This window comes from Pelecanus crispus, chromosome 2 (genome assembly GCF_030463565.1).
Source record: "Pelecanus crispus isolate bPelCri1 chromosome 2, bPelCri1.pri, whole genome shotgun sequence".
NCBI lineage: Eukaryota > Metazoa > Chordata > Aves > Pelecaniformes > Pelecanidae > Pelecanus > Pelecanus crispus.
Genome location: NC_134644.1, coordinates 116,518,980 through 116,545,692, shown reverse-complemented (window position 1 = coordinate 116,545,692; position 26,713 = coordinate 116,518,980). Strand labels below are relative to the sequence as shown.

At 36.9% G+C, this 26,713-nt stretch overlaps 1 protein-coding gene across 3 annotated transcripts in view; it reads left to right on the top strand.

Annotated features, from left to right (window-relative positions):
* Positions 1-26,713, top strand: part of GNAL (G protein subunit alpha L) — a 202,704-nt gene that overhangs the window by 74,184 nt on the left and 101,807 nt on the right. For all 3 annotated transcript variants that reach the window (XM_075728270.1, XM_075728272.1, XM_075728271.1), the window contains exons 2-4: positions 72-144; positions 999-1,053; positions 1,237-1,356. In XM_075728270.1, the coding sequence (XP_075584385.1) occupies positions 72-144; positions 999-1,053; positions 1,237-1,356 (248 nt within the window). The remainder of the gene's footprint in view (positions 1-71; positions 145-998; positions 1,054-1,236; positions 1,357-26,713) is intronic.

Sequence of the window (26,713 nt, the reverse complement as noted above, 5' to 3'; positions counted from 1 at the left end):
AAAAACCCACCCCAAACCCCCAGCCTGAACCGTGTATCACAATGTTCTCCCTTTCCTTCTTTCTCTTTTAGGGGCTGGTGAGTCAGGAAAAAGCACTATTGTGAAACAAATGCGAATCCTACATGTCAATGGATTTAATTCAGAGTAAGAATTATTGACGCTTTGTGACTTATTTTTCGTTCAGTGTTGCAAACGGGTTAACACACAGCAGGCTAGGAAATTTCTCCTCTCATCCCCTGTGTTTTGGTGGCTTGACACTGCGTTTTGGGGGAGGGAGGGGAGGAAGGGGAGCGAGAATGAGGAAATTACTGCTATTGTATATTTGCATTTTCTCCTTCTGGCCCCTTTACTGTATTTTACACTGTTGCTACTGCAGCGCTTGACAGGCCCCTGTGTAGCAACAACATGGCGACTACTTTTTACATAGAAGCAAATAACTAAATATTGCATCTGTCTGTAATATAAAAATACATGTCAAGTCATATTCAGGATGACAGTGGCTGCTGTTTTTCCGGTATTTGGGTTAGTGTAAAACTGAAACTAATTTTGCATGTTTGTTAGAAATTATTCTGTTTTCTGATGCTACATCATTTTCTCTCTGAAGAACTCTTTGCCAGAAATTATTATTAATCCATAGCGTCAATTTTAGGTATCTATTGGCCTTCAACTGTCTATTGTTAATTTAGAGTATGTTTACCAGCATGCTGTAGAAATGAAAGAATGACTTCCAGTTCCATCAGGGGAGGCTTTGCAGATGTGGCTGTGATTGTCTGATTTAAAAAAAAATACCAGGCATGAATGTGCATTGCTCTTCATACTATGAGAGAAAAGGAATAAGGGGAAAAATATATTTGTCTTGCTATTCTTTTCAGTTAGTATGTTGTAATGACTGAAGAGCAGATAAACAAGCGATCAGTGAAAAAAAAAAAAATTAAATGCAACTGACTGAACTGCTTTGGAAGAAAAACCAAAGTGTTAATATTTCTGTTTTAATGCAGAGAAAAGAAACAGAAAATACTGGATATTCGGAAAAATGTTAAAGATGCGATTGTGGTAAGAACACACTTTATACTGTTCTTAAATGCTTGGGTGTACTGGAAATGATAAGGTTTGTGCTCTCCAAGATTGTGCTGAGAGAAATCCCATTTTGCTGATCAGATTGGATTATCTTCTATTGGTCCTGTATCCTAGATTTATCCAGATTAATGTGTTTGTTTTTGTTTTATCCAATTCTAGACTATAGTTTCAGCTATGAGCACTTTAATACCCCCAGTTCCATTGGCCAACCCAGAAAACCAATTTCGAATGGACTACATCAAGAGTATAGCTCCTCTTTCTGACTTTGACTATACACAGGTAAGAATCAAAAGCACTGATTTATTCTGCTTCAAGGGGGAATGCGTGGCTTCACTTTGATTTACTGAAATGTTGTTGGTTTTTTACTTTTTGGAAGATGGTCATGGCAGGAGCTTATGCCAGCATTACCAACTGGGTTAACTTTCTTACGAGACTGGGGTGGTTGCACCTGTTTTAGTGGTGCAAGGGTTTGTTGTTACTGATTTGTTTGCCGCTGTTTGTAAATGCTGCTTCTGCATTCCGTTCTTCTCTTCAAAATTTTTGATATACGTACTGACACTTCAAATAAAACTTCGTTGAAAGCTGGTTTCCTACGTGGAATTAGATGCAGGATGTCAGTCTGAGGAGTTACAGTCTGCCTACAGAGAAGGATATAAAAGGACAGGAAAGGCTAGAGTGGCCCCACTGGTGTTTTCCATACTTACTGCGCTTCAGAGGGGAAACTCGCGTAAACCGTGGTCGAGCAAGGTGGTTTGCTTCCTTATGTGTTTATTGTGGTTGGTGTCAGCAGTGGTTTACTTGTGTGTAAATGTTGCCATCTTTTGATATGGAATCGTTAGAAAATTAAGGATTTCTGTATTAGAGGCTACTCTTGTGTAGACAAGTCAGGGATACCTGTTGGATTAACTTGCATAGGCATCTTATGTTTGATTTTTTAAATCTTTTTATGTTATTATTTATAGGAAAATGCCTAGAATGTTTTGGTTTTTATGCATGACATGAAAGCAAGTGCATAGACATTCTGAATATTATAAGGAATTTTATTTTTGCAGTAGCACAATTTTTAATTTGCCTTAAAATTATATCGAGAGCAATTTGTTATGGATGCAGTAAGGACTAAAAAAATCTTCATTCATTGGCTAAATGATTGCGAGTTGTTCATGCTATAAATATTTCCAAAGCAGCCATTTACAATAGAGTGTCTTTAGGTTATTATAGCTTCAGGGTGGAAGGGGGAGAAGGGGAAGAGTCATTTCTTTATTATATGACTCATATTCTCTGGTGTGTGGTTTTGCCTCTGGTAAACCCACCACTTTCAAGGTTCAAGATAAAAAATATCAGACATCTTGTACAGTTAGGATTTTAACATAGAATGCAGATGTTAAGAAAACGACTGCAAGGTACACCCACATATTGCATAATTGCTCAATTGGTAGATGTAAGTTAGTGAAAATAAGAAACTCTTTTTAGAAATGGAATGCAAGTTTGGCATGAAATATTTGTCTTATGCAGGTATTACAGTTCTGAGGCATTTGTTGCTCATTTTATCTTTTTTATCTTGAATTTTTACTCTTATTTGTTTGGGTAAAATAAATGGTGGCATATATCCTTTGCAATTCTCTATAGTACATCTGTTTTTCTGAGTTTCTGGGCTAAAAGAAAACTGAAACGGACTTTTCATAGGGCTGGAGATTTTATTTATTTATTTATTTATTTATTGTTTACAAAATTTCTCTTTTTTCACAGAAGCTGACTATATCTGGTCAAATTTGACTCACTGTTTGGTATTTTATAGAGGGGAAAAACTTACTCTTCTTGGAGGGGTAAAAGAATACAGCCTAGTGGACTGTGAAACAAGTAATAATTCATTTGAAATCTTCAAAGTCCATTTTGGTTCAAAATAAAAAAAAACCCAACTTTTTTTAATTAAGTAGGATTTCTGCTAATACCATCACCTTATTTGAAAGAGTGTCAAATAATAGTCCTAATTTAAAAATAAAAAGTTGTTACAAGCTTAAAAAAAGACAAATCTAGTGCTAGTTTAGAAGTAAATATATTTTATGTGTCGCTTTCATCTGTTCCCTTCTGCTTTCTTCTCTGCTCAATTCATAGGTTTAGTATTTGTAAAATGTATCATCTGGCTAGATCCTTTTTTAAATTTTATTTTATTTTTGGTTTAGTATGTTGTTTCTACAGGATGATGTGTGAGCAAGAGAGATTGAAAAAAAAAAAAAGTGCTATTGTGCTTCAGGGCTTGATTCTACTCCAGTTTAAGTCAATGGTAACTTAAAGTAAAATTACATTTCCAGCTGAAATAACTTTTGACCCATTTAGTATTTTTGGATAAGGACAAATATAAAAATAAATACTTGGATAGTAATCAGTTATGCATCCTTTACTAAGCATTACTGAGTCTCTAATTAACAGCTGATGTATGGAATAAGGCCTTCTGAGCCAAAGAAGCCAATACAGTATTTAGTAGTAGGCATTCAGGACTTGCAGTTCTACATCCGTACTTACAAACAGTTGTAAAGGAAAAAAATGCTGACTTGGGCAGCGCTTAGGTGTTGCCTCTGGGGTAAATTCTGGCACACAACTAAAACGTGACAAAGGTTACCCTTCTTCCTTTGAATGAAGGAAGAGACAATTGCAGGGTTTTTTACAATATGGATGGTAATGAGCTGTTAAAGACACAGCCCTTAGTGTTGCAATATGAATTACAGATGTGTTATTTTTTGGATGATGTTAGCCACGTAATCTTTGTCATAAAAATTGATGTGTTTTAGTTGAAGATGCATTTCAGATACATTGGATGCAAAATGTGGGAAAATGACTGCACTGTATCATGAGTCTTTAAAGAGAGATCCCTGATGAAATACAAAAAGTTCACTGATGACACAATGTGACCAACACTCATAAGGCACTAATTTAACTATATTTGTGACATATTGGGTATGCTTGGATATGCATTCTTAAATTGCATAAGAATTAACTAATACGCATTTAATTGTGAAAATTGTCCTTTAAAATAAGTGGATTTGAAAATACTGATTTCCTGTGGGTGAAATCATACTCTTAATTGCAATTTATGACTGAAATTCCAAGAACTTGAGTAAGGATGGGATTCACATTTAGGCTCAGATATGTATTTTGGGTTTTTGTTTGGTTGTTTTTTTAATTACATAGCTCTGTAAAAAATGTAAGCAGAGTATCTTACTTAGCGATACAATTTTAAAACAAATGGGTTTCTCTTTACAGCCTTTCAACATTCCTTTAAGAGTCTGTGGAGTGCCCCCCCCAATAGTTTTACTTACTTCTAAAAAAATATTCTTTAATTGGTTTAGTTATCCTACCTTGATGATTTATCTAGTTGATATAAAACGAAATCAAAGTTTTCTTGATTTCATTTATAATTTTTATGTTGCCGTTCATTACTTTATTAAAAGACTGTACATTTTTTACAAAAAAATTGCTGGGTGACTGATGTGGTCTAATTCTATAAAGCATAAGATTGAAGGCTAGAGGTTTTACAAAGTTAATAAATGTGAATAAGGCAAGTGTCCACTGTAGTTTCTTCCTTGAAGTTGTGAAAGGAGTCAAGATAAATTTTCATCTGATGACTAGTTTAGGTGTTATCTTAGCTCCATATTCCAGGGTGGAATCAGCAGAAGGGCTTTAAAACTGAAACGGAAGCATGCACGCTATATCGGAAAGGATTTTTTATTATTTTTGGCAAAGTGTGGATTGCTATTTGCTAAAGTTAACAGGAATTGACCTGCGCCAATTTTAATCCTTTATTGATGGGGATTTATTTTGTCCTTTGTGAATCAGAGTGAACATATTAAGGGCATATTATGCTGGTAGCTGTGGAAAAACATGGTGTATTATGTAAGCGTGTGTTTACTCAAGTTCAGTTGTCTTTAATAAAGTATTTGAATTTTGGGGGCACTACAAAGCTGCTCGGTGCATAATTCCTTTATCCTTTGTCTTCCCCAAAAATGTAGTCAAATGAAGTCACTTTTCATAATACCTGTCTTGGGTCAAGCTCATCTGATAGTTATGGGTAGGTATATAGCAGGTAGTCAGTTAGCTACCACCGAACTATACAGTCAAGTGTTTGGCTATATGAGCCAGTTACCAGTGAACTTGAATCATTTGCTTAATAGAGAACATCTAAACACTTCACTCAGGTTTTGGGGAGCGGGGAGAGTTTTCAAAAGATTCATTTTCCTTTGCTAAGAATGTTTTAGAGAGGCAAAGTATTTTGTTGAACCTTCATAAAACAGTGAATTGTGCAAATGCAGTCCCTTGTGCTGATTTTAGAATGCGAGTTTTAAAAATAATTTTTAAAGTTATTTTATCAATCAGGCAAGCTCTGTAATTTAGCTCTTAAAAGTGAAATGTTAATGTAGGCATTGACAGGAAGACTGCTTTGGATTAATCTGGTCTGTGGTTCACTCTACATTTTCAGATATTGCAGTTTGAGTTCAATTTGATGACTTTAATTTTCCTCCACATTCTCTTCTTAAAAATCAGACCTTTGTATTTGTAATGCAAGGACACGAGAAAGAAAGAGAAGTATTTTTGATCAGAATTTGAAGTTACATATACTTCTGTTAGGCATTTAGAATTTTTACGAGACCTGGTATTCAATTGCGAACTTCTGGTGATGCCTGGTGATGGCTGGTTTTCACAGTGTGTGTCTCAGTGTTTGAAGTAACTGGAAACCTTGCTCAAGTGAAGTGTATCACTGGGCTGTAGAAAATCTTTATCCTAAATAAATACTTAAATAAAAGATTAAAAACATGATAAATACGGTTCATACCATATTAAACTTGCTTGGGTTGTGCAGTTAATGCTGTGACTTTAATATCCTACTTGACCACAACGTGTTTAAGTTTCCCTGTAATGTGTACTTGATGTAGCCCAAAGGAGTTACAAAATAGCATCTTACATTTTTCGATTTTCAAATAACTTGCAGTATTTCCGTGTTTTTCAGAAGTGTAAAATATACTACGTTCTACATTAAAATATCATAAAAGAAAAGAGAATATGATGAATATTGCCACTCCAGTGGCTTCACTTGATTTTTCTTTCTATCTAGATTTTTACTTTAGGGCTTCATTTACCATTTTGGATAGAATGAATGGCCACAAGTTTTTATAATTACCTGTGATAGTGATAGTTAACGTTACTACAATGTCAAGTCAGAATTAACTTTTAAAAATCAATTAGACTTTTAAAAATTAAGTCATTTGCCTTTTTTGTGGTCTTAAGATGCACACTGGTAGTTCTTAATTTGTTCTTATTTCACAAATGCAGAAAGGATCTGGAAGACCAGATAATGATTGAATTGTATAGGTCTAACAACATTATTACTACCCTGAATTAATAACATTTGTAAAGCTAATGAAGAAGGCTGCCAGAGAAGGACAGCTGAAAATGCTGCGAATGCTAATGTAGTTGTTGGCAATTCTTTAGTCTTCACACAAAGGTTAAAATTGTCAAGAGGAATGGTATTGAAAAGTAGTGGATATTGGGGAGAAGTAGCAATTAGGTAACATATGAAATTTCTTTGTTGTCATAGCACTTGTTTTTATGCTGTACAGTATTAATTAACAGCAGATACTGAAGCTGAGCTCTTTTCATGTTAAGAGCAGATTCTGCTGATGCCCAGCGATACCTTTCCTTCCATATGAAATATCTGTTTGCATACAGATGTAGCATAAGCGTGTCTGGTTTTCATTAAATCGGCAAGCTGAGTCCCTAATGTTCTGATTAATCAATGTTAAAGTAGAAAATTATAAGCATTTCATACATGAGATCAAGAATATACTTCAATATTACGTATTGTTTTGTTCTTACTCTCTGCAAGCATTAAGTTTGCTGTTGATGGATCAGTCAATCCAGTAGTGCTCTCAGAAATAACCAGTTGTTAATGTTAACTGTGTCATTTCAAAAATATAAAAGTAGAACTGGGATCATACTACAAACAAGGGTAAGGCAATTTTGGGGGAAAAAAGAGAAAAAAAAAAAGAAAAAAAGGAAAAAAAACCCAAACCAACAAACCCAACCCCTCCCCCCCAAACTTCTCAAATTGATAATATATATTGGAACTAAAGGTATAAAATTCTATCATGATTTTCTTCAATTCCTTTATTTTAATTCTTTAATAAATACTCTGATTTTACTGAAAACACAACTGGGGCTTAAAATTGGAGTGGTTTGTGTAAAGTACAGCTCTTCTGTGAGGCTCAGGATTTCTTGCTTAAAATACACGATTTGTCTTTGGGGGATGCTTGCTTTAGGGTGAAGGAATTCCTTATGTTCAAGCATAAAAAATAAAGTAAGGTTTTTGCTTAGTAAAACACTACTCCGTTTAATAAAAGTGTAACAACATATTTCTTCCTTCCCTTGTTCCAAACTCACTGAACCACAACTGTTAACAGTTTATACCGATGGTAAGTAAATAATTAAATTTGTGTCCCAGGAAAGGAGCTCGGGGATCTACTTAGGTCCCCAACAATGAACAGTAGAAATAGTGAGACTGGGAGGCATAGGAAATCCTGTGCATAATCACAAATGATCCACAGTTAACAAATATAAGATGTATTCAGAAAAAAATGCAAAGAAACAGGTATTAAACTCTGAGTTTGTTTCTAGGTCTTCCTATCTCAATATTTTTAAGAACAGATTCGGCTTTGAAATACACAGAAAAAGTTCACCTTTCCCACATGTATTTATTTGCCTTTTTTAGAATATATTTTTGCATAGCTTACAATGTAAAATAATGAATTTCAGTCTGACAAGACAATTATTTGAGAAAGTCTTACGAACAATGCAGCTTATGAATCAAGTGCAGTGTTACATTCAATATTACATCATCATCATAACATCAAATTAAATGTTTGCTATCTTATATTGGAAACGGATTTCCCAGATAGTGGGGTGGTATTCACACTTCATATATCCAGCCTGCCTTATTTATTATCATTATACAACACAGAGACTCTCACTGTGAAACTGGAAAGATATTATAATTTATTATTACTGCTAACTAAACTTAAATTACTTCTGTAGTCTCCAGATTTTTTGACATTTACTGATATTACTTCAAGCTTTGTACCTATGAATACAAATCAGTTGGAGGTTTTTTGAAAGTCAAGCCAGCATCCAGTCAAATACTGTAAATTAATAATCATAAATGTCACATTCTGTCTTTTTTTTGCTACAATTTTAGCTGAAAACTTCATATACTTCTATCGCACTTTACAAGGATAAAAATATTTTTACATCTAAATTTGGATATTTGATTTGATGGCAACGGGAAGACTAATAACTTGAATTATCATTTTAAGTAGGAGTGACTGATTTTCCTCACGGAACCAAAAATGTATTAGAGAATCATTTATGAGCTTTAGAATATTTTTGTTCATGAGGTATTTTTCAGTGTATACCCTAATTTTAAATTAAAGAAAGGCGGAAGCGATAGCCTGTACTATCATTATCTTTGTACTGGCCACAGGTCTGTGAAGCTCAGTGATTTATTTTAAACTGTGGTTGCTTTGGCGGGCTGCTGTTTTATATTCCTTCACAACTCGTGGCTGCTGCTAGGGTATCTTCCGAGAGTGATTCTGCAATGTGCGGGTGGCAGCAGTCCTTCTCCATCCCAGGTGGTAAGATTCGGAAAAACAGCTGAAGGAATAGCATTGGTCACGAGGTTGGTGCCTGACAGAGGTGTAGTGGCCTGGCCAGAATAACAGACTGATCCTGATTCCCAGTCTTGCTCCAATGAAGAAACAGGAAAGAAATTCTTGCAATTTTTAGCACTTATGTTGAGTTGCATTGAAATCTCTATAAGGTTTAATTACAAATTAGTATGTAGTTTATTAAGCCTTAACATGCATTAAAAACATTTGCCAGAACTTCGCTTGTTTGTTCCCCCAAGTGTAAATCAAACTGAATTATAATGAAAGTAAATGTAAATACATGCAAAGGGTAACCACACGCTTAATGAAGACACACTGTCCAATTAGTCCAAGGATGATGACATTTCAGACTTTTACAAGTGGCAGTTTTCAGAGGAAGGGTAGTGAAATATTTAATGAATTGTCATTATTTATAAACTACATTAAAACAGGTTTTCCATCACAGCCAGAGAAAAGGTAAACATAGCAGAGTATGTTTCACAGTTGTCCTCATTATCAATTAATTCTTTTAATCTCTTAAGCCAAAGATAGCAGGTTGATGTACTGCTTTTGCCATTTTTGAGCGCTCTGTAAAAGTAATGTGTTTATACTAGTCAGGGAGAATCTTTTTTTGACTTCAGTGGCCATGATAAAAATGTACAGATCAGGGATAAATTATCATATCTATGCATATTGTCACTGAAGCCAGTGGAGACCTATGGAACAGAGGATATCAGCTACTCAAATAATAACAGTGTCATTATTTCGAGTTTCAAAAAAGTGAGTGTTCATCTGCACAACCGTAAAGAGCTGCGTCCCCTTTTTTCAGCACATGATGAGATTTTAACTTCAGTTTCTGAGACAGTGTTGAGCATTGTATTGCCAGCTTAGACCTTTGCTTATGTTTTTTCATCACCTCTGTAGCTTCATCCATTGCTTGTATTTATTGTCAACAGTGGATTATCTTTTTTAATATCAACGTAGTCTGCACCAACAGATGGGATATTTTGTTTGCAGAAGGTAGCAGGAGAATGTAATTTGTACAACACAGTTTTAAGTTTATATTGTCTTTTACTTTGGAAACTCTTGCAATAATTTCTTGGAACAGAGCTACCTCTGGTTGTCAGCACGCCAGCTATCACTTGAAGCATGCAGATTATGGTTTCTTGCTTTAAATCAGTAGATTAATTTTGGTTGGTTTAAAGTGCACTCTTGTAATTAATCTACTAGTATTTGTTTTAAAAACCTGTGCTGGATGTTTTGAAAGGATATTTATCCTTAGGCAAGAAGAATATTGGAATTTTTGTCTGTTATGTCGACGTTAGAGATGAACTTTGCCTTTTAAATCTTTTAAAAGTAAACGTTTTCTGACACTTCTGCCAATTCATTGCATTTGAGTTTTCTTATTGCTGTCAGTAGGACGTAAACATATTTTAATGCAAATAATTATCCCACTGTTTTGAACTGCAAAATTGTTTAGCGAGATAAAATAGGCTAAAGATATGCAAGCGCTCTTACCTCTGTTAATTTGGTGAACGCTTTTTGATCACGTCCACCCTCACTTCCATAGGATGTTAAGTGACAGAGCTGTGCAGATCATTCTTTTCTTAACATACACCCACATACTTTCTTTCATAGGAGCTAAATAATATCAAATTTAAGAACTGTCAAGTAGGAAAACAAGAAAAGGCAAAGAATGATTAAGTAAAATAGGGGAAAGTGTATCCTCACTTCCCTCTGTTCAGACAACTAACTACCCCCTGCCTGCAGACCTGCAGCTGGCCACGAATAGCAGCAGGACCTGGTTGTCAGTCAGCTCCAGAGTGCCTTTGGTGCAGGCTGTGTGCCTCGAGGAATTCCCAACCCCAGGCAAAAAGAAAAGGCGGAGGAGAAATGTAAATGGAAGAACTACGGAACGAATATACGGTCACTTGTATTTTGCCATTGGATAGAGGAGGAGGTCAGGTATCTCCACTTGGTGCTGAAACCATGCCATTAATTATCAGATTCCCAGCAGATACTGCAGAAGAGTGAGGCTTCATGGCAGGATCTGTAGCGTTAAACGTTTGAGTGAGAATATTCTTTCTGGCAGGCAGGTGTCCTTTAACTTCAGCTTCTTCTTCCTTCTCAGGATGTCAGTGTTGCCTGTTCCTTTTGGAAGAGCAGACTTGCGTATTTAGGATAATGTACTTGTAATTGAACAGTAGAGCTTTTATTTTTCCAACCCTAGAATTATCATTTCTAATCATTGTTGTTATCTGCTGGATTTCTCTCTAGATTTTAACAGCAGCGAACTAAACATGCTAACTAACTAACAACAGTGTGGGCATATTATGGACCAAAAGAGTTCTGACTTAAGTCAGAAATCATAATTAAAAAAGAAGTCTATGGATCAAAAATCACATCAGTACAGGAAAATGACCCTTGATGTTTCTGAAAGCCAGCCATTTGAACCACAGAGGTTTTTTCACTGTATTTTGAAGAAATAAAGGATTAGATTGGGTCCTTGGCCTTCAGTTCTACAGAGCAGGTTTTGATTCTTCCCACCGATGAATGAAAGCCTGGCATGAAGTATAATGTTCCATAAATACAGAAGTCATCCTAAAAACCTGTATTTGCTAGGGTCTAATCTTGCAAATGCTTAAACATATGCTTATGTATGGACCTAAATGCATTGTTAATGTACTGCTAGCACAGCATTCATGCAGCCAAGCTTCCGGTTATGCAGTGATATTAATATCAAAATCACAAATACTTCGAATTGAAAAACAAAACAAGCGAATCGTTTCTCCCTGTTAAATTTATATTGGGGAGGTTGGTGAGCACTTTTATGGATTTTCTTGGGGGTGGGAAAAGTTGTGTAGGTTAGAGATTGGCACAAAACTTGAAATAAGCAAAATCTTGTTCAGATAAGTGACAGTTCTCTGGATGCTATTAAGCTGTGAACAGTAGGTCTTTTCAATAATCACTGTGATTCATTTTCATATTGTGGTTTTTTTAATAATAATATCTTTAAAAGGCCTACTGAACAGTAGGCTGCACTAGCATAACTTTCTGTGGAGAAGTAAAGGTTTCACGCACAGAATCTTAGATAATTTACCTTAAATTGGTTTGCACAGCCCCATAAAACCATAGGAAAACTGTACCAGGTCAGACCGTGGGTTCATTTAGTACCAAATCTCATCTCTGACCAGGGCCAATAGTGAAATTGGAAAAAGAGTTTAAGAGTGGGGCAAGCATATAGTAATATTTCCCACATTTATTCTCCTACTCGCCACAGATTTATGGCTGAGGTAGTTTTTGACTGGGAGTGTTTTTTCTGTATTTAATAACTTTGGTGGACTTTTTGTCCACAAACTCATCTTTCTTTTTTTTTCCCCCAACCTGTGTGAACTTTCAGTTATGGCAATGAGTTCTGCGGTTTAAGTATGTGTTGTATGAGGAAGTACCACTTGATTGATTTTTCCCCACTGCCACCCCACCCCCCCCAAGCCTGCTACCCACTGGTCTTCCCTGGTTTCTCTATTAGAAATATTTCATCTTTTCCACATTGCCCTTCTCATTGCATGTCGTATCCCTCCAAATATTTATCTTTCCGCTTAAAGGGTCTGTTTAACTGGTTCTCTCACAGGGCTTGTTCCGTATCTTTGCTCATTCTTGTTGTCCTTCTGTATATATCTCCTAGTTTTACTAGACCCTATTTGCAGTGAGAGGCCAGAACTGCACACAGTATTCAAGGTGTAGGTACATTGTGGATTTATACAGTAGCATTACATTTGCTTTTTCATTCTCTAGTCCTTTTCCAGTAATTCCTAACACTGCTTTTTTTTGGACACTGTGTTGGTATGTTTATAGATGATTTTATAATTCCAAGAGAACTTGAACACAGTTGCAGGTAAGAGGAATATGCATGAAGGTCTCAATACCAACATTAGCAGAGCCCAAAGGGTACTATTAATGACAATTATCCTTATTCTTCTCTGGTATTTTTAGATCTGTCATACATTTTGACTAGTTTGTTCAAAAAATCCGTTGCATTCCATTTTTTATTCTTTCATGTGTAATGACATCTTCTCATTTGCTATGGTGCCATGTATCCCTTACAAAAAAGCATTTTTTATGTTATGTACCATGACTAATATTTTCTTCTGTGCAGAAGGAGAACACATTTTATTTTTGTTCTTAAAATGGAAAACAAATTGGTCTTCAGCCTGATTTTGGAGAGGCAATGTTTACAGTACCACGAAGGACATTTGTGCTTTCAAATCTGCTCATCGTTCCTTAATCGTTCGTTACGGTTTGCCTGATTTAACAGAAAAGAAGACTATTGTTTGGAACACTTCTCATTAGAGAAATAAAATGTTTAAAAATACCAAAATGCCACTTTTATTTCCTCACAGTTCCTAATGCTGTGTGTCACTGAGAGAAAATGTTTTGAACTTTTTGATCTCCCTTGGGGAAATGCTGCAAGTAGCAGAATTTTGTTATTTTTATGTCAATTTATGTCTTACATGATTCAGCACTTGTGGTTTGTGGGAAAAAGAGTTGTAGATTATGATTAAAGGAGCAGAAACAGTAAGGAGTGGCTACTAGAGAAGGCATCATTTTACTGTTAAAATATTTTTTGGATTGGCTTTTCTTCATTTTCAAACTCTATCTCTGTTCCTCATATTTTCTCTATCAGTTGTGACTGGTACACTTCAAAGAGAATAGCTCCATTCTGTTTCACTTCTCAACTTTTTTAACAGTTCAAAGAATTAAGAACAAGTCGCTACAGGATCTTGATAAGACTAAATCTGTACATTTAAGTCTGTCAAACATGGTTGTCTCCAACAGGCCAACCAGTCATCCCCTTCTGACAGCCTCTCAGGAAAAAGCAGAAAGTCTCTAAGAAGGGGTATGGAAGAGGATGCAGGATGCAAAAAATCCTGCTTGTAGTGCAGGCAAAATTATTTCTTGTAGTAAAGGACCACAACCAATGAGTTAACTCATTCTGGGATGCATTAACAAGGCTGCTGTACAAAAAGACATGAAGTAATTACGCTGTTCTGTTTGGTACTCGTGAGTCCTCAGCTGGGGTATTGTGTCTAGTTTTGGGAACTGAACTTAAAAAAAGAGTACACAAATGGAGTCCAGAGAAGAGCGTCAAGAGTAAGAGGAGACTAAGAAAACTCGGTATGTTTACTCTTGAAAAGAGAACACTCCAAATTGAAGGGGAAAGGGAGCCGAATACAAATTTTTGTATTTAAAAAGTTGTAATTACAGAATTTAATTCTTGTGCCTGTCTTTTCAGAGGGAGGAAATGAACTTGAGGAGAGGAGAAAATTTCTCTCTTCTGTGTTGTATGGTAGTCCACATGTTTGGGATATTCTGCAACAGTGAGTTTAAGGATCACCATCTTGCAAATACACTGAGATAGAACTGCCCGGTTTCATGCTTTTAAGGCTGTATTTTCAGTGACATGAGTCATCTCATGCTCAAGTTAAAAACTTCTGAAATTCTGGAAAACTTCAGAAGATACGAGCTCCTGTCAGCTGGTCTTTCACATGTGCCACTCCTCTTTCTGTTCACAAATGTCCTATGGGCATGTTGGTTGAAAGGCCCTGGGACTTCTACAGAACTAAAGCTTCTGTAATCTTGAATTAGTCTAGAGATTTCACTGGTTATCTGCCCGACTTGTCATGTCCTTGTTGTGTAAACGGACATGATAATTTCTCTTAAATAGTGCACATTCTTCCAGGGTGCTATTCAGACAATGAAGCAGACTGTAATATAGAGTATGCAAAACTATCCTGTGCTTCCATGTATTGATTGTTTTAAAACTAAATCCTGGCAAGATGCAGATGATTCTATTCTTCTGGTGGAGAATTATCCACATCTCCTAATTAGACAGGGCCTAACATTTTCTTTCCTAAAAGCAGAAAAAAATGGCTGAGGGAAGTATTGCTGTCAGAAGTATTATCTCTGAAGGCTCAGAGGAGCAAAGAGGATGCTTTCAGGTACTTTCAATTAAAAGCAGCAAGCAGGAGGTTTTGTTTTTGTACATATGTGCACTGACATACATATATGCATTTAAGACTTTTCCTATTTCTGTACAAGGTTCTAATCTATTCAAGAACTAGGACGTTTGGTGGCTAACAGTCGGGTGGAAAGTCCAGTTCATGGGATGTTAGCTGTAGGCTCTCAAGCACATGGAAATGAAAGGAAGATTTGGAGAATAAAACAAAGTTTATCTCAAGTTTGTGGCTTTAGAGGGAAAGTTCTCCAGGTGAAGGGTGGCAGGTGAGTAGCGTTGAGGTGTTGGTGACAGCTCCCAGCTATCGCAGCAAGGAAGTACATGCGTGAGTCCTGTGGCAAGTGCCATCACTTGGCAGTCTGCAGGCTTTTTGGAGATGTGTGTTGTGCATTTGTCTTCATAAGAGAGGCTTGAGAGGAGAGTTATGGCAAAGCTGGTGATTTTGCTAGTGAGAGGTTTAAAGAACTGTGGACACATCAGAGGAAATCAGGTTTCATTAGTTCTCTTGCTCATGATAGCAAATTCTGTAGAAAGGAGAAGCAACTCCAATTTCATTTTCCCATTGGGGTAGTCCGTACTTTCCTGATGGAGTGGATTTAAGGGGAAATAATGCTGAACTGCACCTTGTAATGTTGTTGACTTAAAGGATGATCACACTGAAAGGCACATCTTTCCTTTTTTTGGTTCTGTAATCTTTAGGAGCGGTGCGCTCATTATATTATAAGTACAGCCAAATGTCATGCTAATGCCATTCCTGATCCATGCTTACATGATAGATGTGAACATACCTAAATGTTATGGTTTTGAATCCTGAGGGAAATACAGAGATAAAAAGTATGCAGTAAATCAAAGTTTTCATTTCCTTTTTCCCTTTCCAAAATACAAAAAAAAAAAAAAAATCCTTGCAAGTAGTATAATTAGGTGGTTAGGTTTTTGTAAGAACATATTGCTTTGCATCTTCCAGACACCAAGAGGGAAAGTTAAGACAAAATGTTTGTTAAGCAGTTTATGAAGGACTGCAATGTGGAATTTGAGGATGTAATCAGGAGAAAATCCTGACTCTGACAGTCAGTTTGACTGCTGGGGGAATTCCAGACATTTGCTTCTAGCAAGAGAGTTGGTTTGCTCTGCGCACTCTTTGTTTGCTGTACTTATGGACTGGCTGAGTTGGGTCAGTGCATGCTATTTCTGGGCAGTTTTTCCAGTGGTGTTAAGCATGGGTTCTTGATGGGACCTGATGAGTGGGTTTCAAAACGGGAGGGTATTTTACTGGCCGACTGACATGCTCATTAATTTATTTTTTTGAGGTGCTTATGCACATAGGATACCTTTTTCTTCTCCCTCCGTTAATTATTTTTCTCCCCAGGTTTTATGTTTTAAGCGAGTCTTCAGTCTTTGAATCACATTGCTGCTCTGAGAATGCATGCTAAGGAGTGCTTACTGGGTAGCTTCATGTGCATTTGTTCCAGCAGCGCTGCCAGGCTAAGCCATCGTACTCCTCTTCCTCCAGCCCCCCCTTGTCACTATCCACTCCGCTTTCCCATTTTTATGCCTGCACTGTGCCCTCAGCTGTGTCCTGGTAAAGCTGTTTGTTTGGCCTGACCAAATGAGGTGGAGGGAGAGATTATTTTTAGTGCGGATCATTTCCATGGTTTTAACTGAGGGCGGGTGACACAAAATGGGGAAGAAGAAAGCAGAGATGGGAACAAGTGGTAGGACATAATGGGAGCATGATGGCTATATAAACAAGTAGGCTTACTTCCTCCACCTCTGTATCTACAGTCACAGATTATGGTCAGACTAAAAGCCACTGGAAATCTGCGTGTTACAAGAAACCCACTGCAGTGTGTTGGATTTTCTCCTTCTGATGTGAAGTCTGACATTTCTTGCAGAGGTTAGGTGGTGTAAGAACAGGTCTGTCTTGCTTGCCCTTGCCCTTTTGGATAAGCAAACACAGCTACTGCAGTTACTCCCAAACTTAACTTTGTGGATTGGAGCTTTAAGGCTTAGTCTGATGTGTTTCAAAAGCAATCGACTCACATGAACTCCAATATACAAAAGACTTCATAGCTGTTTGCGTCTCATGTAACAAGAACTCTTCTCTGTTGGCTTTGTTGCATAACTGCAAGCCACTTCCGCTGTATGCCTATGTTATCTTTACTGAAAACATGCTAGATAGGTATGCAAAAATCCCATAAGTGATCATTTGGCCACAAAAGACATGTCAGGGGAGAGTACCTATAGGTACATATATTGGAATTCTGTTCACATGTTCCCAGGGTACTGGATGAGCCAGCATAGTAGTGTTCCTGTGGATGTAAAGTAAGAATAGAGCATTGTTCCAGTGCCTGCCATGGCAGCAACAGTATGTCGAATTGAGGCTATTTTATAAATTTTGCATGGCCTTCAGGGGAGATGGGATGAGTTCACAAAACAGAAGTCAGCTGAGTGCTCCTGAGTATGTAGAAACCCTATTTGGCTCAAGTTCTTGAGACAAAGTCTTGGAAGACTGTTTGAGGAGAAACGTTGTCATATATGCTTGTCTGTCCTTGCCCCTCTCTTGTTGGACAACCACTGTTGGAAAAAGGATAGCAGGCTAGACAGACCTCTGGTGTCACCCTGCACACGCCTTCTTAAGTTAAGGTTTAAGAAGGCACTTCCAGAAGGGATTAGTTTCCGACATATCCCAATCAGCACTATGCTGGTACTGGTTTTTAAATGGATTAACTAAAAAGAAAAAATGAATCATGACTGTTGTTCAGGTGAAAGGTTTGCCTTATGTGCCAGTAAGATTCCCCTATTAGCTATTATTTAATTTTTCCAGTTGCACCATAACAAGTATAAGAGAGCACACTGCCTTTCTTGCCAGAATGCATGATGGTTTTCTTCCTGTAAGCTAGGAGAGGGTTCTACAAAAAGAAAATCATCAACCCATTTCTTTCAGCCTGTCCTTATATAAGCTGTTATCTGATAACATGAGAGAGCCTATGGCTGGCTAGAGGGGAAATTGTTCTTAATAGGAGTTTCAGAAAGAGTAAGGCCATTTTACACACACTCAGCAGTGAAACTCCAAGTTTCACAAGCTATGAGGTGCTATCAGAGAGGCACACTTGTGTCTAATCTATATGTTTTAAAAGCCTGAGGGTCAATTCAGAATTTAGCTAAGCTAAATTGTGTTCTTTAGGAGATGAATCAAGAGCAAATATGATATGCTCTAATGTTTTGTCTTCATAAAGTCCAGTGAAGCTTTTCAGTTGAACTTTTCAACTCCTGCTAAAAATGTTAAAATACGACCTCTAGTATCCACACCTGTATTAGCTCAAGCATTAAATGATTTCATATCTTTTCTCATGGAGGAAAAAAGGAGAGGAAGAAATAAAACCTCCTTCTTGTGTTTCAAGCTGGATTTATGTAACCTGGAAAAATGGAAAGACAGCAGATCCATCTTTACAAAAAAATACAGACACCATCTTAGCTGAATACTTGAATAACGAGTACTGTGTGGAGGTAAGCTGAATGCTTCTCTGCATCTAGCAGTATTCATAATTTATTTTAGATTGTGTTACTGCCATTCTTTACCTTAGTTTCCATGTTCACTTCTCTACAATCTCAATGCTCTGTTATCTCAAGGAAAACGTCCCAGTGATGTTTCCTGAGCAGTAAAGAGACACAGTGAAAGGAAGTCACTTTTTTTTAATTATGTGAAGAAAAATATTGGCATGAGCATGTTTGTCACCAGGTTTGTTATTATAAAAAAAAAAATCAAGCATCTTTAGACTAGGATAAAATTCCTTCCATCTGTGTCTAAACACAAATTATCTAAAATATAAATATACAAAAATGTGTTCAAAATTGGTACAATGATCTATCAATAGGAGCCAATATTGTTACTTTATTCTTCAAAATAAGTACCAAAAAAGAACTCGCATATAACTCAAAATTAAAGGTTTAATTTAAGGAGATTTTGTTATGATTTTTATTTTTGAAGATCAGAATAAGTTTCCAAGAAGGTTTGCAAAGTGGTAGAAAAAGTGATTTAAAGCCAGCCAACTTAGAACTAAGCTCTGCAGCCAACTAGAACTGAAAATTAACAGTAGGTAAGAGAGGAAGAGAAGTAACTAGTTTCTTTTCCCATTTACATGAATGGGTGTCAAAAATAGGTCAAGAACAAACAGGACGGACCTTACAACTGAATCATTAGGAACAATTTTAAGTATTTTTAAAATGTAGACATTTTTAAAGATACAGCTTTGGTGCACTGGAGAGCTTATCTACCTTAAACTTGTGACTCTTCACTTTACAAGCAGAGAATGTTCAAGGGATGTAACACAACTGTTTTGCATCAATTGCAAAAAAACAGAGTATTTGTTTGGGCTTTAATGGATTTATTCTGATTTACCAAGACCTTTATACCTTGTGTGCATGTGTGAAGTGTTGACTATAAAAATAGTATTTGACCAGTACAGCAAAAGTATACTAACACCTCAGTATTGAATCAGTTTATTATTATTATAGTGCTTACTGTACTTATAGGGCCATTTGTTGTCTGAAAGAGGTGGCAAAAATTTCAGTGTTGATATCTGTTAAACCTCAGGAATTATGCAGGATTTTTTTTTCATGGATACACATAATCAGCACTGCATACTTGAATAATTCATCAGAATATTTCCTTCTTTATTAGTGCTTTTCACAGTGTCAGCAAGACTTTCCTTCTCTGCTTTCCCAGCTCTCCATGGGCATGCTAGATCCTCTCTTCTCCTGTCTAGGGACATCTGCTGTGGGATGGTCGAGACGAAGGAAAGGGGACACTGAAGAAGGCTCCCCAGTATCTCCCTTGGTTTCCTCTTCTTTCCTCCCTGTCCTTGACTTGTCCTTTCCTTCCCTGGTGGGACCTGGGCAGGAGACTCCCCCAAAGGTGTCTTCTCAGCAGAAGGCCTCTCAGGTATGGCTTGGCTGTTTCTGCTTCATGCCACCTGGGGAGATATCATGAGAGGCCGAGTTATATTTTTACCTGATACAAGCTCTCTGACGCAAAAAATGAACTTTTGCCCTGCATGTATGTGATGCTGTCCTGTTGAATTGTTTTCTGTCTAAAGTACATATTTCTCAGTGTGGACAATTTTTAGCTAATCAAAAAACACTGAATAAATACACTTGGATAAAAGGAAGCATGTTGATAATACAAACTATATGTCAGGTGGTATGCTTAACATCTGTATTTTAAAGCTGACTGTACAAAGTAAGGACAAATAACTACTGATGCTTACAAAAACCCTTTTATACAGCTTACGTGAAAGCAAATATCTTCGAGAACACATTCACTAAAAAATAGGAGATTTTGATTAATTATTTAAACCATTTAAAGGTAGCTTTAAACTCATATGTGCAGTCTGGGCTGCTGAGCTTTTACTATCTTCCTTTAAGGTTGATATTTAATTAAAGGTCAGTGTCACACACATTTCCACAACACATAGTAAAACCCTGGAATGAAATGAGCCTCACTTGAACATTTGATTAGACAAGATAATGTATTTCCCTCTGGAGTAGTTTGTTATTCAAAACAAGCTCTTTAGGGAAGGAAGTTCACATCAGTTGGTAACTGTTCCTGTGGATACTGAAGAACTTTGTACAGTACACACTACAGTAAATTGCACTGCAGGTCATTTAGGAGCTGGAAGTGTGGCCCGTGTCTATGTGAAAGTATCAAAATGTATTAAAAAAAAAAATAAAGAGCTTAATAGCAGACAAACAGCAGGCAGTGATACTGGAAAAAAAAAACATTCAAATTTACAGAGCCAGTCATGATTTTAATTAGTCAAGAAATCACGCTTTTCTACTAGATGCATTTTAGAAATGCTGTTTTACACCTTGTGTGTCAAAAAAAAAAGACTAAAAAGGTTTGCTATGAACTGATGCCTTTAAATGTAATATGCAACTGAATAACTTCTGGTTTTAACTTGCCTGTAAAGGCAGTTGTAGACTTCAGATTATTAGCTATTCTGTTCTGTAGATTAGACAGCTTTTTTTTCTAGCAGTCATTGCCCTATTTTGACCCTTTTGGTCTTCACTTGCCTCATATCTTGAAAATTTTAGTGACTTGTAGCAAGTGGTGGTAGCAAGCCATGTTCAATAGGACTCAACTAAATTTTAATTTCTGACTATTTTTTATTATCTGTATGAATAGACTTGAGGGTAAGCTGGAAATTAATGTTGTATTCTGGACTCTTGAAACAAACACCCTCTAAAACAAAGACTTGTTTTCATGGGATGGGAACATTCCCTGAAGTTAATACATGTTTGCTGCCATGGAAGCAGTTTTAAAACATTATACAGTATAGCAGTAAGTCTAGTATATCTCTGGGGGGTACTTTGGTTTAGAAATCCAATTTAAATGTAGTTTTGACTTTATCTTGGACTGCCATCTTGTTTATGTCTTTGATTACAGACGTCTCAGTTAAACAGCCAGCCCAAAGTGTTATTGTGTTCTGAGCTGTGGGTTTTATTTGTTACGTAGAATTATTATGATGATGGCCATAATAAAAGTTTGGTACATTTGGGGGAAGGGTTCTGCAAGTTTTACATAGTGTATATTATGTAATATCATTATAATATATAATATTAAAGAGTCACTCAATATAGCTGTATATGAATATTATACAAATGAGCTAACATAATTTTGTATTGCCACCCTTGGTACGTAGTACTAGTATTTGAGCTATAGTTTGAGTCAGTAGATAATCCCCAGTTGGAAAAAGAGTCATATTTTGGCAGTCAGCACTGATCTCCTGTGTGATTCCAGCAAGTAACTTAATCTTGCTTCCTCCATTCCTTCTCCTACCTTTCTTCTTAGCTAAAGCAGAGTGGGGTATGTGCCTGGCATAACGTGCTTTTGGATCTTCACCGGGAGCTCTAAGTGTTGTTCTTAGTCCTGTAAATTGTAATTTGTTCCATAAGTAATGGAGCTAATAAATTCTGGTTGCCTATGGATGTATTGTAGATGCCCAGCCTACTTTTCTAGTGATGATAAATAGCCCGTTTCTCCTTTAGGTCTCCTATTGCTTAATTTTCCTCAGAGTAGTCCCAGCCCCCTTCCAGCTGGGCAAGAGGCAGTGCATGTCAGGGCGCCTTTTGGTGAGTAAGTGCTGACTGTCTGGTCAGACCACGCGTATCGGTCAGCAGCTCATCCAGCCAAAACAGATAACTTGTTCGGATCACGCTAAAACTTCCCTTCAGTAAGGAGTTGTTGAACGAACCCCTTCCTCCAGCCAATGATGCTCCTGTTAGACTTTGAGTCCTTCTTTGAGTCCTCTGCCTTTTTGTGGCATTTGGTTGGAACTGACCAGTATGTTGCATAGTTAGGTAGAAGGCATGGTTGATTGTCAGACAGACGATATGACAGTGTTAAGTCTCCTTTCCTTAGGAAACCAAGCTAAGGAGACAGCGTACATTGCAGTAGAGCTTGAACAGTTTAATAAGTTAGGCTCCAACTGAAATTTAAATGTAACGTTTACATTTTATGCTTATGGTCACATTTTGTGCTTATGGCTGCAGATAACCTTTCTCCTTGGATCCAGTGTATGTTCTAAGAACCATGGAGTGCTGCATAATATTTTTCCTTCTCAAGGAGAATGGAAGTTCTACTGCTCATAAAAAGTTTAAATAAATGAATTCTTGTAAACCGATTGGTGGGATGATGGACCCAGGTGCAGGATGCTGAGTGCAACGTTACCCCAGCATGTTGCTACCTGAGCCTGTCTTGGCCAGATGTACAGTGTCTTCTGAATAGTGTTCTGTATAAAAGTGGATCTTGCATCATCTTTGTCAATGTATCTCTTTGCTCTTTTCAACAACTTGTAAGATGTTTCGACTAGTTATGCTTTCATTTCAGTCCTTTCAGTTTTTTGTATGGACTTTTTCTTCTAGCCTGCTTCAGATAAGCATAACACACCTTGATTTCTGTCCTTGTAATTGTGCACAGTGTGCAATACCGATTTTCAGAAGTATATGCAAATCCAAATTTTACATGGCTATTTGAGGGGAAATGGTTTATAAAAATAGTTTGTAACTATTTTTTAGCCCAGGAAGGTGATTTCCCAGAGCATACTGTGGAAGAAGATATTTTATATCCTGTATCTTATCCGAAGATCCTGTCTTATAACTGCAGTATCTTCAACATAAAAAGTACGATTTGCTGGAGAACAGCATATGGTTTGGGGCTGGTGTGTAGCATCACCAGTGTCAGTGAGATTTAGAGTGACTGCCTCTATTCTAAGGTCTCATCAATAGTAAACCACCTTTAGAATACAGTCACTAAAGGAAAGAACAACTTTTAAGATAGAAAAATTACAGCATTCTTAACTAGGTTTACAAAGTTATGAATTACTACATTTTAATTGGTTATCCCTTTTAAACATATATTAAAAACTGAAAGGATGTAGGACATGTAACAACTTAAATTACATTTCCAGGTTTGTGATTTTAACTATGTATCATTAAGTCCACAGTAAGATAGTTCTCGACACGTACGTCCGCACAAAACATTCAGTTGAAGTATGTGCTGCTAGTTAGAAATGTGTGTCCCTTTTTCTTGTGATTCATAAAATGAATGTAACAGGGAAAGAGGATAGCTGTTGTGGAAAGTTGTTACTACAAAATATGGAAAACATGAGATCTAACGGTATGTTAAAACAAAAATAACCTTCGATAGCTGTTCTAAATTAGGCAGAGCTTAATGGCTAAACAGACATGCTTCAAGCTATTATTTGAAAAAATTATTCAGCTGAGGTGCAGTTCATCCGTTCATGTCTTTTAGTTGGCTGGCTCTTCTGACGCCAGTGACAAAACTGCCAGTGACTTTAGTGGCATCAAGAGCCAATCAATATACTCCAACATCCCCGAGCTCCATTTTCATCCAAGAAAAGATACACTGCCATAGGTCTGTTTCATATAGTATGAATTCATCATTGTCCTGGGCTGGCCAAAATGATTGTGGGTGGTACAGAATACAGGATTGCATAGCCATCATTTTCACGCTATGCTGTTAAAAGTAGGGGAAGGTTGTTGTTGCTGGAGGGGAATTTACAGAGAGTTCCTGGTGGTAGGAACACTTTAAAACTTCCGTCCTGCGTGGAACTGATGGTCTGATATTTTTAGTATATTGAACAGTCCTTAAAAACTTGTTTTCATACCTGAATTGCTACATTAGTAACTTTTTTTTTTTCAGTTTGTAGTATTAGATCAGTCTTTTGTATGTGAAAGTAAATAGCTGTTTCACAAATACAGGCGTAATGTGATATCGCCGAGGTTCAGTGAATTACAACAGAGCTCTGCTTTTCCCTACTGCAGATAAGACACGAGCAGTGTAGTGCTTTTCAGATTGCTGAACACTTAATGAATTTTGAGATGAGATTATTCAGTTCATAGCTAGATAGTTTGAAGGTATGCTTTCTTCAAACATGACAGCTGTTCATTAAAAGCTGCAGGTATAATTTCAATTTTCATAGCATAGTCTTAGGTTTCTTATGGCCAAAAGCAAACCTTATTCTAAAGATGTTCAGTTTAGCTATGAAAGTTAAAAGATGGATTAAAAACGTGAGAAAATCTGAAGATAACAGCTAAAATTCTTTGTTTATTCAGTACTGTTACCAACTTAACCAAAATCCCATGAATATTTGGGGTGTGTTTGTTTTAAGTTTAGTTTTTCAAGGTGGACACTGAAATTTCAACTGAACTAGGAGATGAGAAAAAGGAAAGTATGCTTTTTATATGTCTTGATACTGTATCAACAGTAAGTGATAATGATTTGTAGCATTATTTTTTGTGGTACAGAATCATTTCACAAAACATGGAAATGGATTTACACATCCATCCAGTCAAGAAAAATCCATTGCACTAGTCTTAGTGTAGCAAAGTTGAAAATAGATAGGTTGAAAGACTGTCATCTTCCTTAATACGATCTTCTTATAATGTATACAAAATATATTAGGATAAGCAGACTTTAAAATGTGAATTTTAAAAGTCCTTCCGAAAAAGGATATAAGCAAGCAGGTGGCTTAAAATTCTGCCTGTCTCTACTAACCTCTTAATGGTGTTCCTTCTAGCTCACGCAGCCTTCTTTTCAGTCCACTGAATGAATAATAAAGAACTTTCCCCCTTCCTGTTCCCCTGTCAGCAGGGTTGGTTGAACTGTAAAGCTGCCTAAATAGTTTGTAAGTATATCCTGCCGTACTTTATTAATCTATGCTTAAGATTGCAGTGATTCAAAACATTATAAAATACACAGTATCGTGCAGGCTCAGGCAGTAGTATGATTGCAGTACAAGAAAACAGATTCCATTTTATAAATTCGTTTAATTCTTCCATTGAAATGCCTTCCAAACAGTATTCCTTATTTTTATTTTGGAAGTCTAATGCTGACTTTCCGGGACTCGGTTTAGTTGCTACGGCCTCTGACTATTTTTATTCCACTTCCTAAGAAATGTGCATGTCAACAGAAGCCTTTTTCCAATCCACACATTGTCTGGAAAATCTTACATACTACGTAAAAGTTAATCTACTTACCTGAAGACCCAGCTTCTTCCTGAAATATCTTGGATCTCTTCCAGCATCAGCAAAGAAAAGTCGTAGTTTGGAACTATCATATACAGGAGCATTGTTGAAAAAATAACTCTGTGTTTAAATTTAAACTTCATTGTTAGGTGTTTAGTTATTGACCCGTGTATCTGTGAAGAGAAGTGCATTTCTTCCTTCCTCTCTCTCTTCCTTTCCCTCTCCACCAAGGGAGGTCTGGTCCTCCTGCTACCTTTCTTCCTCTTTCCTGCTCCCCCATTAAAAACAGAGCTCCTCCACTTCATTATCATTTTCCTGAGCAGCCCAGCCCTGGTGTGCTCGGTCACAAGATTCACTTTCCACTCTTGCCAGCATCCCTACAGATTTCTTTGTCCTAGATAGCACTTCCCCAGTGAGACACCAGATGACTTAAGGAGATTAGACAAGGGTGACCAGTTCTGTGAGAAGAAAGTGGGACGCGTCTGGGCTCCGTTTGCGTGGGAATCCTCCCGGTAGGCAGAAAATCTCTCCTTTCACTATGTTATCACCTGTGGGAGAATCCAACGAAATTATTTCAATAGGGATAGCAGGTTTTTGCTTGCAGCAGAAGTTTTCTTTTTAACTTGAATTAGGATCTGCATTAGTGGTAGTTTTTAGTCATCTGGAGATTTTCTCAAAGAGCTATTGTTCCTTGGTGGGATTTTTTTTTCTTATTCCGCCTTACGGGTGATTTTGCATTACCTCCATGGTAAATTGTCAATTGAGTTTGGAGAAATATAGCAATATATCTAAGAAAGCCCACCTACAAGGACTGCTATCAGTCAGAAAGTCTGTGGCCTTCTGAACAGAGTAGATTGGTGAAGTAGAATCAGCATGTCTTGTGGGTATTGATCTGGTTCTTCAATTCCCCCTGTCCCCTACAGATGATTAGTTTAAAGGTTCAGCAAGATGGTAACAAGTTCAGAACTCGTGAGTATTTTAGATTATCCTTTTGTCAGCTCAGTTACGATAGAGAGCATTAGGCTGGGTGTGTGGAAAGTCCTATAAGATGTATAGATCTTCCCTTCTGGTTGATGTGCATTTTTTTCTAAAGGGAAAAAAGGACCTCTTTATTTTAGAAATGTCACAGTTAAGAGTACTGTCCAGCTTGTTTTGAAATTCTTTGGAAAACTTTTTGTCTTAACCCCAAATTATGTACTACCATCATTGAGATTGTTATAATCTTTTTGTTAATACAGATGCAAAACTCGGATTCAAAATAATATTCCAACAATTAACTCTGAAGTGATTACTGATATCCTAAAATAACAATAAATGATGATTCTTACTGAAGTATCTCAAAATTTCCTAGAGACGACAGTAGGGTTTTTTTCTAATTTGTATA